The sequence below is a fragment of the Podarcis raffonei genome, chromosome 5, assembly GCF_027172205.1.
Source record: "Podarcis raffonei isolate rPodRaf1 chromosome 5, rPodRaf1.pri, whole genome shotgun sequence".
Classification (NCBI taxonomy): domain Eukaryota; kingdom Metazoa; phylum Chordata; class Lepidosauria; order Squamata; family Lacertidae; genus Podarcis; species Podarcis raffonei.
Window position 1 is genome coordinate 18,174,116 of NC_070606.1, and position 13,800 is coordinate 18,187,915.

Sequence of the window (13,800 nt, forward strand, 5' to 3'; positions counted from 1 at the left end):
TGAACCAGAGTAGCGCATGGAAATGCCGTTTACCTTCCCGCCGGAGCGGTGCCTATATATCTACTTGCCCTTTGACAGGCTTTCAAACTGCTAGGTTGGCAGGAGCAGGGACCAAGCAACGGGAGCTCACCCCGTTGCAGGGATTCAAACCGCCAACCTTCTGATCGGCAAGCCCTAGGATCTGTGGTTTAACCCACAGCACCACCCGCATCCCTCTGGGAAGAAACTACCCCCCCAAAAAAACCCTCTAGTGCTGCAATCATATCATATGGAAGTCACACTGTGTTCAAGAGGGCTTCCTCTCATGTAAGTATGAATATGATAGAAGATTAGAAAATACCTTCTGTTACTATTGGGCAGGAATTTGTTTAAAGGAGCTCACAGAAAGTCTACACTGCTTTGTTTGAGGACCATGAAGACCATCGTAGTCTTGCCTGGCTTCAGTGGTTCTGGATTTTGCTCTTTTTGCCTTTCTGCCATTTCATATAAATCACTCAGTAAGGTATCTTCATATGTTGCTTCATACCTTTCTGTCTAGAAGGGCAAGATATTTTTTTAAAAATGAAAGACCAGAGTCTGAGATCTTTCCATACGCTGTATTGTCAAGTTGTTTTCAGGTAACCTGCTCAATTTTACAGGTATATATTCTTTCTATATTTCAGTGACAGATAGGTAGCCGTGTTGGTCTGCCATAGTCAAAACAAAAAAATTTTTTTCCTTCCAGTAGCACCTTAAAGACCAACTAAGTTAGTTCTTGGTATGAGCTTTCGTGTGCATGCACACTTCTTCAGATGCCAGGTATCTGAAGAAGTGTGCATGCACACGAAAGCTCATACCAAGAACTAACTTAGTTGGTCTTTAAGGTGCTACTGGAAGGAAAAAATTTTTTTGTTATACTTCAGTGAGTGAGTGAAAACCCATCATGCCTTTAAAAAACAACCTGCAAGTTTCCATTTGTTTGTTTAAGTAACATACTTAGTTTATTAAGAGCACCAAAGCCATCAATAGTTGTAACTATAGCCATTCTGTATGTACAGTGGTACCTCGGGTTACAGACGCTTCAGGTTATGTGTTTTCGGGTTGCGCACTGTGCCGAACCTGGATGTACTGGAATGGGTTACTTCCAGGTTTCAGCACTCGCGCATGTGCAGAAGTGCTAAATCGCCTCCCGCATGGATCACGTTCGCAACCCGAGGTTCCACTGTATATGGGGAACTTGAATGGGCTGGTTGACTTACTGAAGATGGTATCAAATATCAGGATATTTCTTCATGATCTAGAAACCTGACATTTGGTACACATATATAGTCCAAAATGTACTGTTTTGAGGTGGGAGTGAGGGAATCTAAAATTGCTTGTAAGTCACACCTTCAAAATGGAGGACATGACTGTAAAATGGTACAGTACAGTCATACCTCAGGTTGAATGTGCTTCAGGTTGAGCGCTTTTGGGTTGCGTTCCGCGGCAACCCGGAAGTAACGGAGCACATTACTTCCGGGTTTCACCATTCGCGCAGACGCTCAAAATGAGGCCATGCTCATGCGCGGAAGCAGCAAAACGTGACCTGTGCATGCGCAGACGCGCCGTCCATCTTACGTTCCATTCAGGATGCGAACGGGGCTCCAGAACGGATCCCGTTCACATCCTGAGGTACCACTGTATGTACCAATGAGATGGGAAGCTTGAGAGCAAGGCCTGAACCCAACAACACACTTCCCACTTGTGTTCCCCAGCAATGATTTTTGGGTGGGTTGTTGTTGTTTTGTAAACTGGTGTCCTAAAGCTTCTGGTATTCAGCTTCCTTGGATCCTCCCAAGTTCAAATCTGATGTTTTTAATTTTTTAATTCTCTGTTTTAAATTATCTGCTCCTGCTTTTTGTTGGTTTTTTAAGTGCTTTTACTCACTGGTATTTTAAAAATGTATTTTGCTGCTTGTTATGTTTTTAGCTCCTGCTTATAATTGTGTCAAGCTGCTTTTTATTGTTTCTTGTTGGGCTTTTATGATTTATGTTGTTTCGCTGTTTTCTTGTATGATGCTCAAAGAGCTATTGGGCATCTAATAAATGTAGAAAATAAATAAATATTGGACAACTAGATTGCTTTACCCCCTGGCAGAATGCAAAAGCACTCAAGCACAGTGCAAGCCAAATTGAAGATAGATGGTGGTTGACCTTTGGGAGCAGTTCTTCAAGGTTCAAGCCTACTCAGACCTTGGAGGAGGAGGAGGAGATGCCTCCAGCAGATCTCCACAATGCCAATGATTCTGAAGCGTTGTTGGCTCTGGATATCCCTGCCAAGGACTAGAGGTCACCACACCTGCTGCATGGCTTCCCCTGGCTGGATCTCTGACCCGCCCCTTCCCATCTTCTTCAGGGTCATAGGAGCAGAGGAGATGGTGATCCAGATGGGAGCTTCAGTGCTGCCACCCAGGTGCCTGGCTAGCTGCATCTGAGGCTCAGGATGAGGTGGTAGCTCATGGATCAGGGTCTTCCCAAGTGCTAGGAAGGAGCAGAGCCTCCAACTTCTATGTAAGTCCCCAGTCTGAGCTACTTCATTGCCGGAGCAACTGCTCTTTCCCCAAGTTCCAGCCTTTTTTGTGTGAGGGAAATGGACAAGCAATTCCCTGCAGCAGCCAGGGGCATGTGTATATACTTGCAGAATGCATGCTGACTTTCGTAATACGAACATATATACTTACCTTTGTGGCTGTCACACTTTTTCAGAACTCTAGATAGGACACTATTAAGAGAATGCCTTCCAAAGGATCTTTTGCTTCCAGGCACGTGCTCAGCTCTGGGAGGCAAGAGATCACACATTTTTATATTGGAACGTGCTACTATGCCTGACAGCTATGTAAGAACAATGAAGAATGGTAGAAAAGGAAACAGCAACCACCTTGTATATTAAGGTATTGGGGCTTTGCCCAAGATAAGGAAGGAAATGTAAAACCCATTCAAAACTGAGAATATGTTGCAGGACACACATTAGATAAGGTGATGACATGTACTATGTCACATCACCAATAGAAGTTGATCCAGTTTAAGATATCCCCTTATCTGCTTGTCTCTCTAAGGATCGGCATAGCATTAACACTCAAGAATAAACTTAAACACAGGACCAGATCTGAGTGTGCCTGCGGCCTAGGCAGAGGTCAGCATCCATGTAAACGCTCCATATCATAGTTTCTTATATGTATGTCTCTGTGTTAGCTGGGGTGGGTAGACAGCATGCTATCCATGATAAATGCAAATAGTTTCCACTCTCCCTCCACCTCCACCTCCACCTCCACCTCTCTCTCCCCCCCACCTTCCTCAACCCCTTGTGAAATGTCTACTTTGTCCAATGGGCAGGCTGGTCCTGCACACAAGTGCATAGGGTGGATTAACAATTTTAGCAACTATGTGCAAACCACACCACAATCAGGTGACTCAGTATTAATAACATACAATAACAAAATGCTGTCAGACCAGAAGTAACTATTCCATGAGGCAAGGTTAAACCTGCACTGCAGTTGGTGAATGTTGGGTGCCATTAAGGCTGAACCATAGAACCATAGAAGTGTAGAGTTGGAAGGGACCACGAGGGTCATCTAGTCCAACCCCCTGCAGTGCAGGAATCTTTTGCCCAACATGGGGCTTGAACCCACAACCCTGACCTTAAGAGTCTCATGCTCTACCGACTGAGCTATCTGCTTATCCGGTTGGCCGAGTGACAGGATGATCTGTGGCACACAAGCCACTAGGAAGTTCTGCATAAGCACCATTGAATTCAATATTAAAATGATGTTAATAGCTAGGCACAGCACAACTAAAATAAAAAGCACAGACCTGGTCGCAAGCTTACAATACCATAGGCTAATCCAGGCATGGGGAACCTGTGGCCCTCCAGGTGTTTTTGGATTCCAGCCAAGGATTTTGAGAGCTATAGTACAACATCTGGAGGACCACAGGTTCCTCATGCCTGGACTACACACACAAGAAGAGGCGAATGTATGGAGGATCATGAAAAGGAAATTAGGTTGATGGTGTTGTAGTTCAGAGGCAAGTTATTAAGAGGCATTTAAACCCAGCTTAAATCCAGGCTATTCCTCCCTTGCAGGTGCATTTTAGTAGTGCTTGTTCTGTGACTGGAGACCAATCTTCCCTTACTTTTGTCTCTGTAACCATAGGAGCGTAGTAAGTTGACTTATTCTGAGTCAGATCCATTGGTCCCTCTAGCTCAGTTCTGTTTACACTGGCTGGCAGTGGCTCTCCAGGGGTTCAGGCAGGAGTATCTCTCCCAGCCCTACCTTTCTTTCAGTGCTATTCCCAGCTCCAGCTGGTTCTCTGGCCACAACCCCTTTTTGTTTCAGGAGGACAATGTGGCGGTATGGAAGTGTGTTAGACTCGGGCCAGTGGAACCTGGATTCAAATCCCAACTCAGTTATGAAGCTCACTGGCTGATGCAAGACCTCCCAGTATCTCTCTCAGCCTTAAGCTATTCCTGTGTCCTAACAGCAAGTAATGTGTCGATGGAAGCAGCTGCAAGGGCTAGACTACTGTTTCCCAAACTTGGGACTCCAACTGTGTTTAGACTACAACTCTCATCATCCCTGACCACTGAGTCCTGCTCTCTAGAGATCATGGGAGTTGCAGCTCGACCACAGCTGGAGACCCAAGTTTTTTTGGGGGGAATGGGCTAGACTCCAAAACGTTTCTTAAACATGGGTCCCCCGGCTGTTCCTCGACTACAAGAAGACTTTGGATTTGATATCCCACTTTATCACTACCCGAAGGAGTCTCAAAGCGGCTAACAACCTCCTTTCCCTTCCTCCCCCACAACAAACACTCTGAGGTGAGTGAGGCTGAGAGACTTCAGAGAAGTGTGACTATCCCAAGGTCACCCAGCAGCTGCATGTGGAGGAGCGGAGACGCGAACCTGGTTCACCAGATTATGAGTCCACCGCTCTTAACCACTACACCACACTGGCTCTCCCACCATCCCTAGCTACCAGGACCAGTGGTCAGGGATGATGGGAATTGTAGCCCAACAACATCTGATGGAGAACAACAACAACCAGGAAAAGATAGACATAACATTTTACAAGGACAGGAAGAAATACCACGGACAGAATAATTCCCACACACAGGAAGAACAAGGATATAGTTTGAGTGCCTCACTTGTAGTTCTATAAATCATGTAATGTGTCAAGCACGAATGGAAGTTATTAATACTGCAGTTGTTGCATAAGGGATTACTATTTTGACCGGAATGTAATTGAAATTAGTAAGATTTTGGAATGCAGAAATAAAGAAAATAACAAAACTATCAAATATAGCACGCGGGTGTGTGTGTGGACCTGAATTATATAATTCTGTATTTTTATGATTGGTATTAGTAATTGCATTATAATTTGGTATTGTTATAGTGAGGCAATTATTGGATTGTAACTGAAAACTGAATAAAAATTGGTTAATTGGAATGATATAAAGTAATCAGGAAGAGGTGTCACTGCGGCAACCACAATAAAGAATTAATGCAACCATAAGGTGGGAGGGACGCGGGTGGCGCTGTGGTCTAAACCACTGAGCCTAGGGCTTGCTGATCAGAAGGTAAGTGGTTCGAATCCCCACGACGGGGTGAGCTCCCGTTCGGTCCCAGCTCCTGCCAACCTAGCAGTTCGAAAGCACGTCAAAGTGCAAGTAGATAAATAGGTACCGCTCCAGCAGTAAGGTAAACAGCGTTGCCGTGCGCTGCTCTGGTTCGCCAGAAGCAGCTTAGTCATGCTGGCCACATGACCTGGAAAAACTGTCTGTGGATAAACATCGGCTCCCTAGGCCATTAAAACGAGATGAGCGCCGCAACCCCAGAGTCGTTCATGACTGGACTTAACTGTCAGGAGTCCTTTACCTTTAAGGAGGGAAGGAAGGAAGCCGATTAGCTCATATGAGCCAAAAAACGTGAAAAATGCAGGAAGGATGTATTTAAATATTGTAAAATGAAAACTTAATAAAATATTATAAAAAAGGAAAAAATTATAAAAATGATCAACAACATCTGGGCACCCAAGTTTGAAAAAAAAAATTGCAGTCTTTGGGAGGGGCTCCTTTGCTCCCAGGTAAGCTCATCCTGGGAGGAGAAGTTGCATCCCACCTCGGCCCCCGACGACTTTGGGTCGACGCGCAAGAGGCCCCTCGCCTCGCTCACGTGAGGAACCCGGAATAGCGCGCGGCGTCAGTTAACACGGGCTCTTCCGCCTCGGGATCAGCTGACGACAGCTGGGCTTCCTCCCAGGGCATTTAATTGCAGGCGCAGCTGGGGAAGGCTGAGGAGTTCTTCTTCGCGCCTTTTTTTCTTTCCTCCCCCCTCCCCCGCCCGTCGCGCTCCTTCCCCTCAGCCCACCAGGGGCGGCCACCTTAGGAGAAGCGAAAAGTCCCCTCAGGAGTCTTGCCTCTCCCTTGAGTGGGGCGTGTGGGGAGAGAGAGGCAGCACATTTTGGGGGCAGAGATGTCAGGGGTCGTGGTAAATGGAACTCAAGTAAGTGCCTCCCCACTCACCCACCTAACCCTATTTGTTTGACAGAAACACTTGGGGGGGGGCGGGGGGCGTCTTTCGTTTCAGCGTCTCTCAGTTTCTCTTTCTTATCCCGCCCCCCTTCCTTCCTCAGCCTCTGCTTGGAGTCCTTTAAAACTTCTCTCTCGTGCTTCCTATTACCCAAAACGCCTGACTTCTCCCCCCCCCGCCAACGCCACGAGGAGAAGATGAAGAAGGGGAAGAATTTCCCCTCCCTTTTCTCCTCATGGCGTCAGGCCCCCTTGTCCCAAGTCATGGGTTCAAGCTGGGTATGGGAGAGCTCTCTCAAATGACTATTATTATTATTGTTGTTGTTGCATCCTATTGGATGTTCCTGCTCATTACAGCTGTTTTGAACTTTCTGGATGAGACTTTCTGGATGAGACATAGACATGACTGGTGGTTGAAGACTTGCTTTCCTCTTCTCTTCTCCTGCCCCCATCCTCAGCAATATATCACAGCTTCTAGAGCCTACATATAGTACAGTGGTACCTCGGGTTACATACGCTTCAGGTTACAGACTCCGCTAACCCAGAAATAGTGCTTCAGGATAAGAACAGAAATTGTGCTCCGGCGGCGCGGCGGCAGCAGGAGGCCCCATTGGCTAAAGTGGTGCTTCAGGTTCAGAACAGTTTCAGGTTAAGTACACACCTCCAGAACGAATTAAGTACTTAACCCGAGGTACCACTGTAGTGGTATTTAAAACGAGAGTCATCACAGTGTCCCCTTTTTTGCTCTTCAAAATATGGCAACCCTAAATAATAATAAATTTCATTGCAAGAAAAGGTGCCTTGATAATCTGTTGTGGTGACCATAATCTCTGTTCAAGGTGCCATTTTGCAATTAGCTTATCTATCTGAGTTTCTTACACTGCAAGTAAGTGTGCACAGGATTACGGCAGAGCTTTCCAAACTATGTGTTGGACACAGTGTGTCAGCTGCAGTGTGTAGGTGTGTTGTGCAAACGCTCCCCACGCTCCTCCCAGGGCTGGAAAGGGGTTAGTTTAACCTCCGGTTTGCTAGTAAAAATGAAATACTGTGTCATGAAATGATGCAAAACTGAATTACTGCATTGCGAAATGATGCATGTCTAAAAAGTGTGTCATCAACATGAAAAGTTTGGAAAGCTCTGGAGTACAGGCTTGGTACACTCTCCTATGAGGCTGTTTGTCAGTGTGAAGCAGGGCTCCTGTGCCTAATGCATCAAAGGGATTTAGATGCAACTTCTCCCATCAAGGTACTGCAATTTTAAGAAGCCTTACCTACCAAAATTCTCCCTTTCCAATGCATGTATTAAACTGTCTTAATGCAGCTTGGAAGCTCTACATGGCCATGGGGTTCTGGAGCCTCAGACCTCTTTAGTGTGCCTGAGCATCTGTATGTTTCCTGAGTACTATACAAGGCCATAGGCATATGGGAGAATCTCTTATGTCTGTAGCCTCATGTATTCTCTATAAACTTATTAAATAAACAAAGAGCCCCTCCCCCATAGTCTTAGAAGGTGGTAGATTGCAACTTTGAGTGGAGTCTCTTCTCCCTTTCTTGGAGGTAACAGACATAAGCAATATTTGTGTACACGGGTTCCCAGACATCACCTCTTTGGAACAGGGCTGTGCCCTCAAGCTCTTATTGTAGGGGTAAAGTAAAGGTAAAGGGACCCCTGACCATTAGGTCCAGTCGTGACCAACTCTGGGGTTGCAGCGCTCATCTCGCTTTATTGGCCGAGGGAGCCGGCGTACAGCTTCCGGGTCATGTGGCCAGCATGACTAAGCCGCTTCTGGCAAACCAGAGCAGCGCACAGAAACGCCGTTTACCTTCCCGCCGGAGCGGTACCTATTGATCTACTTGCACTGACGTGCTTTCGAACTGCTAGGTGGGCAGGAGCAGGGACCAAGCAACGGGAGCTCACCCCGTCGCCGGGATTCGAACCGCCAACCTTCTGATCAGCAAGTCTTAGGCTCTGTGGTTTAACCCATAGCTACACCCGCGTCCCTTTACTGTAGGGGTAATGTCCTCTAATTGTTGTTTTAAACTTCACTGTGGATGCAGAGTATATATTCTTCTTACTAGCAGAAGGTTTAAGTTTCTCTGACCCACAGATAAACTGATCAAAACCAAGCATGCTCTTAAGGTCACACCCCCTCCCCATTGCTGCTGAAGGGGCTGTGCATGTCTCATATGGATAAGGAGCACATGTAGAGTTTTGTACACATTGCTTTGTATGCAACAACCCTGTAATATAGGCCAGCTATTTCATCTTGACTGTTGCAGGTGGGAAAAGGCTGAGGAAGAGTGGCTTGCCTAAGGGCCACTTACTGAGTTCACAACAGTTGTAAGATTTGGACCAAGGGGGCTTCCAGCAAGCCCATTGAGAAAGGCTTGCTTTCTTAACACGTTTTGTAGAATGCAATTTTGTCCAGGTAGTAATTCTAATTATTATTCCCGCCATTATGCTGCAGCTGCTACCAATGTCCTCATTACAATATGCTGCACTTTAAAGACATGTCTCTGTGGGGAGGGTTCGACACATGTTTCAGATCAGTTGTGGGTGCTGACATAGTTACACTGAAGTTTTGCTTGCAAAACAGAAAAGAATAAAATTGCACATAGCTGTCATGAAATTAAATATGGTGTTTGTGTGTTCTTTTTATTTTTAAAAAGGGAATTTACTGCCCATGCCTAAACTTCCATTTTCAGCATAGAAGTAACCATTTTCAGGTGTGTGTGTGTGTTTGTTTTTTGTTTCTGCAAGATAGAAACATACGCAAAGATACCTACAAACTATGTATCAATTTTCTTCCTTTTTTTGAGAAACATTTTGCACGGATTACAAAAACTTTTCATTGAGATAGCAACTAATGAATTACAACTATAAAAGAGCTCTGCTGTACCAGACAAAAGAGCTTTATTGCCTCTGAACATGGATGTTCTGTTTTTGCTAACAGCTGTTGAAAAACCTATGTTCTCCACAAGGTTTGTCTTAACACCCTATGCTAATGATCACCACTGTCTCTTTTGATAATGATCTGTTGTGTAGAAAAGTCCATTTTCTTATCCAAAATAAGTTGTGCTGTTGAGCAATCCTGTGTGATCCTTCTTTCTTGATAGGCTTGATGGTCTTCACTATACAGTCGTACCTCTGCTCCCAAACACCTTGGGAGTTGAAGGTTTCGGCTCCTGAACTATTGAAAACTGGAAGTGAGTGTTCCGGTTCTTGAACGTTCTTTTGGAAGCCAAACATCTGACTGGGCTTCCACGGCTTCCGATTGGCTGCAGGAGCTTCCTGCAGCCAATCAGAAGCTGCGCTTTGGAAGTTGAACGGACTTCTGGAACGGATTCTGTTCAACTTCTGAGGTATGACTGTATACATGCTAAACATTTTTTCATGATTATGGCTAAGATTCATTTTAGAGCACTAAACCTGGAGCTTTCTCTTGCTTGTCACAACATTTAAAAGGCGTGGTCCCTAAAAAATGAAGAATCAGTTACCATAGTTTGACTATATACATATTTGGAAGTAGGTCCGAACACATTCCATGGGATTTTTATCCTGGTAAGTGTATTTTTGGATTACAGTCTAAAAGCCAGAGCCCGTGTGAATTTATTCAGAAGTAAAGCAATGTTTGAAATTCGCCAGGTGTGTTTTGCAATTGGGGCGGGTTCAATTGCCACCATGTGGGGATTTCTGGATACCAGGCTGGTGGCTGACATCTCCATCTGGCTGGCCCCTCCAACTTTCCTAAGCTGGTGAGCACAGAAGAGCTTATTTATTGCACTTATATCCTGCCTTTTTCTCCAAGAAGTACATGGTTCACACCCCTCCTCAGTTAATCCCTACAATGAACCTGTAAAGTAAGTTAAGAGGCTGTGACTGGCCCAAGGTCACCCAATGAGCTTCATGAGTGAGTGAGGATTAGAATCCTGATCTCCTAGGTCCTAGTCCAGGGGTCAGCAACCTTTTTTAGCAGTGGGCTGGTCCACCGTCCCTCAGACCATGTGGTGGGCCGGACTATATTTTGAAAAAAATATATGAATGAATTCCTATGCCCCACAAATAACCCAGAGATGCATTTTAAATAAAAGCACACATTCTGCTCATGTAAAAACACCCTGATTCACGGACTGTCTGTGGGCCATTTTGAGAAGGCGATTGGGCCACATCCGGCCCCTGGGCCTTAGGTTGCCTACCCCTGTCCTAGTCCAATACACCACACTGACCTCTTAGAGTACTTCTGCTATGGGACACCTATCTACAGTAAATTAAGTAGGTAAATAAATATGGGCTTGAATATGAATTAAATTGGTTTTATTCTGGATTGTTTTATTTGATGTTTTAATGTGTTGTAAACCACTTTTTTCTTTAAAATATAAAGTGGTAAAGAAATGAAAGGAATAATAACAATGACAGGGTTGGTGGTGTGTCCTCTTTTTCCAGGACATGCCCTCCTTTTCAGGGGTAAAATTTCTTTCTGGGTGGATTTTTTAAATTTGCCAAAATGTCTCTGGCTATACTTTCTGGATAAGACATAGACATGACTGGTGGTTGAAGTCTTGCTTTCCTCTTCTCCTGCCCCCCTCAGAAATAGATCACAGCTTCTATAGCCTACATATAGTAGTGGTATTTAAAATGAGAGTCATCACAGTGTCCCCTTTTTTGTTCTTCAAAATATGGCAACCCTAAACAACAATAATAAATTTCATTGCAAAAAAAGGTGCCTAGACATTCTGTTGTGGTGACTGTAATCTCCGTTTAAGGTGCCATTTGGCAATTAGCTTATCTATGTGAGTTTCTTACACAGCAAGTAAGTGTGCACAGGATTATGGCAGAGCTTTCCAATCTGTGTGTTGGGACATGTTAGTGCAGGGATCAGCAAGCTAAGGCCCATGGGCTGGAAGCGGCGTGCGGAGGTCGTTTGACCGGCCCATGAGTCACCCCTGAACCAAGATGGTGAAGCGCAGCGCAGGGACTCACTTCTGCCTTCCGCTGTGCCAAAATTCGCTCCTGCACAGACACTGAAAATTGTGTCTGTGCACCTCATGCAAAAATCACCTCATACGTGCCCGAAATCCAGCCCACAGAGGGATCTCCATGGGACCGATCCGGCCCAGGCAAGATAAACCTTGCTGACCCCTGCGTTAGTGTGTCAGCTCCAGTGTGTAGGTGTGTCATGCAAACGCTCCCCATGCTCGCCTCAGGGCTGGAAAGGGGTTGGTTTAACCTCTGGTTTGCTAGTAAAACTGAATTACTGTGTTGCGAAATGATTCATGTCTAAAAAGTGTGCCACCAACATGAAAAGTTTGGAAAGCTCTGGAGTACAGGTTTGGTATACTCTCCTATGAGGCTATTTGTCAGACTAGGTGTGAAACAGGGTTCCTGTGCCTAACGCATTAAAGGGATTTAGATGCAACTTCTCCCATCGAGGTACTGCAGTTTTAAGAAGCTTTACCTGCCAAAATTCTCCCTTTCTATGCATGGATTAAACTGTCTTAATGCAGCTTAGAAGCTCTACATGGCTATGGTGTTCTGAAGCCTCAGACCTCTTTAGTGTGCCTGAGCATCTGTACATTTCCTGAGTACTGTACAAGGCCATGGGCATATGGGAGAATCTCTTATGTCTGTAGCCTCATGTATTCTCTATGAACTTATTAAATAAACAAAGAGCCCCTCCCCCATAGTCTTAGAAGGTGATAGATTGCAACTTTGAGTGAAGCCTCTTCTCCCTTTCCTTGGAGGTAACAGACATAAGCAATATTTGTGTGCATGGGTCCCAGACATCACCTGAAGATGTTAAGTGCAGATAGCATGAATTCCTGTCTGCCTAAAAGGGTGCACTGCTTCTTTCCAGAAAACCAGAAGGACTTGTGGTCCCACAAGCTTCATGTTCAGAGAGATATCAAGGTTGTTTTGCGCTGTTGTTTTGATATGACTTTTCAGTGGGAATCAAAATACATTTTAGTGCTGGTAGTAGCACCCTCTATTACTTCTTCATGAAGCTCATAGTTACACTATGAAACTCTGTCTCATTGGTGGCAGTGATGGCTTTAAAAGAGGATTAGACAAATCCATGGAGGAGAGGGCTATCTATGGCTACTAGCCATGAGGACTATGCTCTGCCTAGTTGGAGGAAGTCATGCTTCTAAATAGCAGTTGATGGAGGAGGAGAGTGCTGCTCTGCTGCATGAAGGGAGACAGCTGTTGTGCTTGGGTCCTGCTTGTGGATTTCCCACAGACATCTGGTTGGCCACTTTAAGAACAGAATGCTGGACTTACCCCAGCACAAATTATGTAAGCCACTCTCCACATCACAGTTGCACAATGTAGCTGGTGAAATGGTGCAGAGTTTTTCTTAGACTTTGGTGAAAACTCCCCAAATTCCGGTCAAACCATACTTATGTGAAATGCACATCATTGTGGGCAAACTTAAAGTGTGGGGTTAATCTACTGCAGCTTTCCCTGGTGTCCTCCAGCTGTTATTGAACTACAACTCCCATAAATCTGGCTCATTGGCCATGTTGGCTGGAGCTAATGGGATTTGGAGTCCAGCAGTTGAGAGGGCACTAGGTGGGCGAAGGCTTCTTTACTGCATTGGGTGACTGCTGTCTTCAGATTCTGACTTCATCATTTATATATAGGCAAGGAGCAAACTTCTAAATCCTTGAACTATTTTGCTCTGAAGTAGCCTTGGGTGCTATTTTCTTAACAGATGTCAATAGTCCTACTTGTAGATTTGCGATAATGATACTGATAAAACTGCAGCTTACTCATCTGCATAGCCAAACACTCCAGGGCTTTAAAAGTCTGTTCCTCTATCATATAATTGCATACCACTGAGGTCCTGCCTATTTTCTTTTGAGTCCAAATTCCTACTGACAATAAACTCCTAGTGTACTTCCCCTGCCTCACACTTTGGCCATAGTGAAGTTGGACACACATTCTGACTGCAGGGGAACTCGGTATTTTTAAGAACCCATTAACCCTTTGTGCATCTTACAAGGTTAGAATACATGCTGATCTTCAGCACATCCCTGCACAAAGTGCCTGTTTGGTGGGGACAGCTTGTCTCAGTCTACTTGGTGCCCACTGAACCTTGTAAATTGGTTGGCTGGACTTGCTCGCCAATCATTCAAAGTCCATGCAATTTCTGAGACTTCTTTGTGTGGCAGCTTTCCCATATTCTAATATCCACATGGTTGAAAGCAAAACCATATGGATATTGTAAGAATAAATCTGTGAGTAAACCTGCCACAC

General features: G+C 45.0%; 1 protein-coding gene across 3 annotated transcripts in view; it reads left to right on the top strand.

The window, feature by feature from the left end:
* The first annotated feature begins 6,271 nt into the window (after positions 1 to 6,271).
* The window catches only part of LRMDA (leucine rich melanocyte differentiation associated), a 738,096-nt gene continuing 730,567 nt past the window's right edge, over positions 6,272 to 13,800 (top strand). Inside the window, exon 1 of one of the 3 annotated variants that reach the window (XM_053388140.1) lies at positions 6,272 to 6,516. In XM_053388140.1, the coding sequence (XP_053244115.1) occupies positions 6,487 to 6,516 (30 nt within the window). In that variant the 5' untranslated portion in view covers positions 6,272 to 6,486. The remainder of the gene's footprint in view (positions 6,517 to 13,800) is intronic. The other 2 variants (XM_053388139.1, XM_053388138.1) reach the window with 2 other exon arrangements.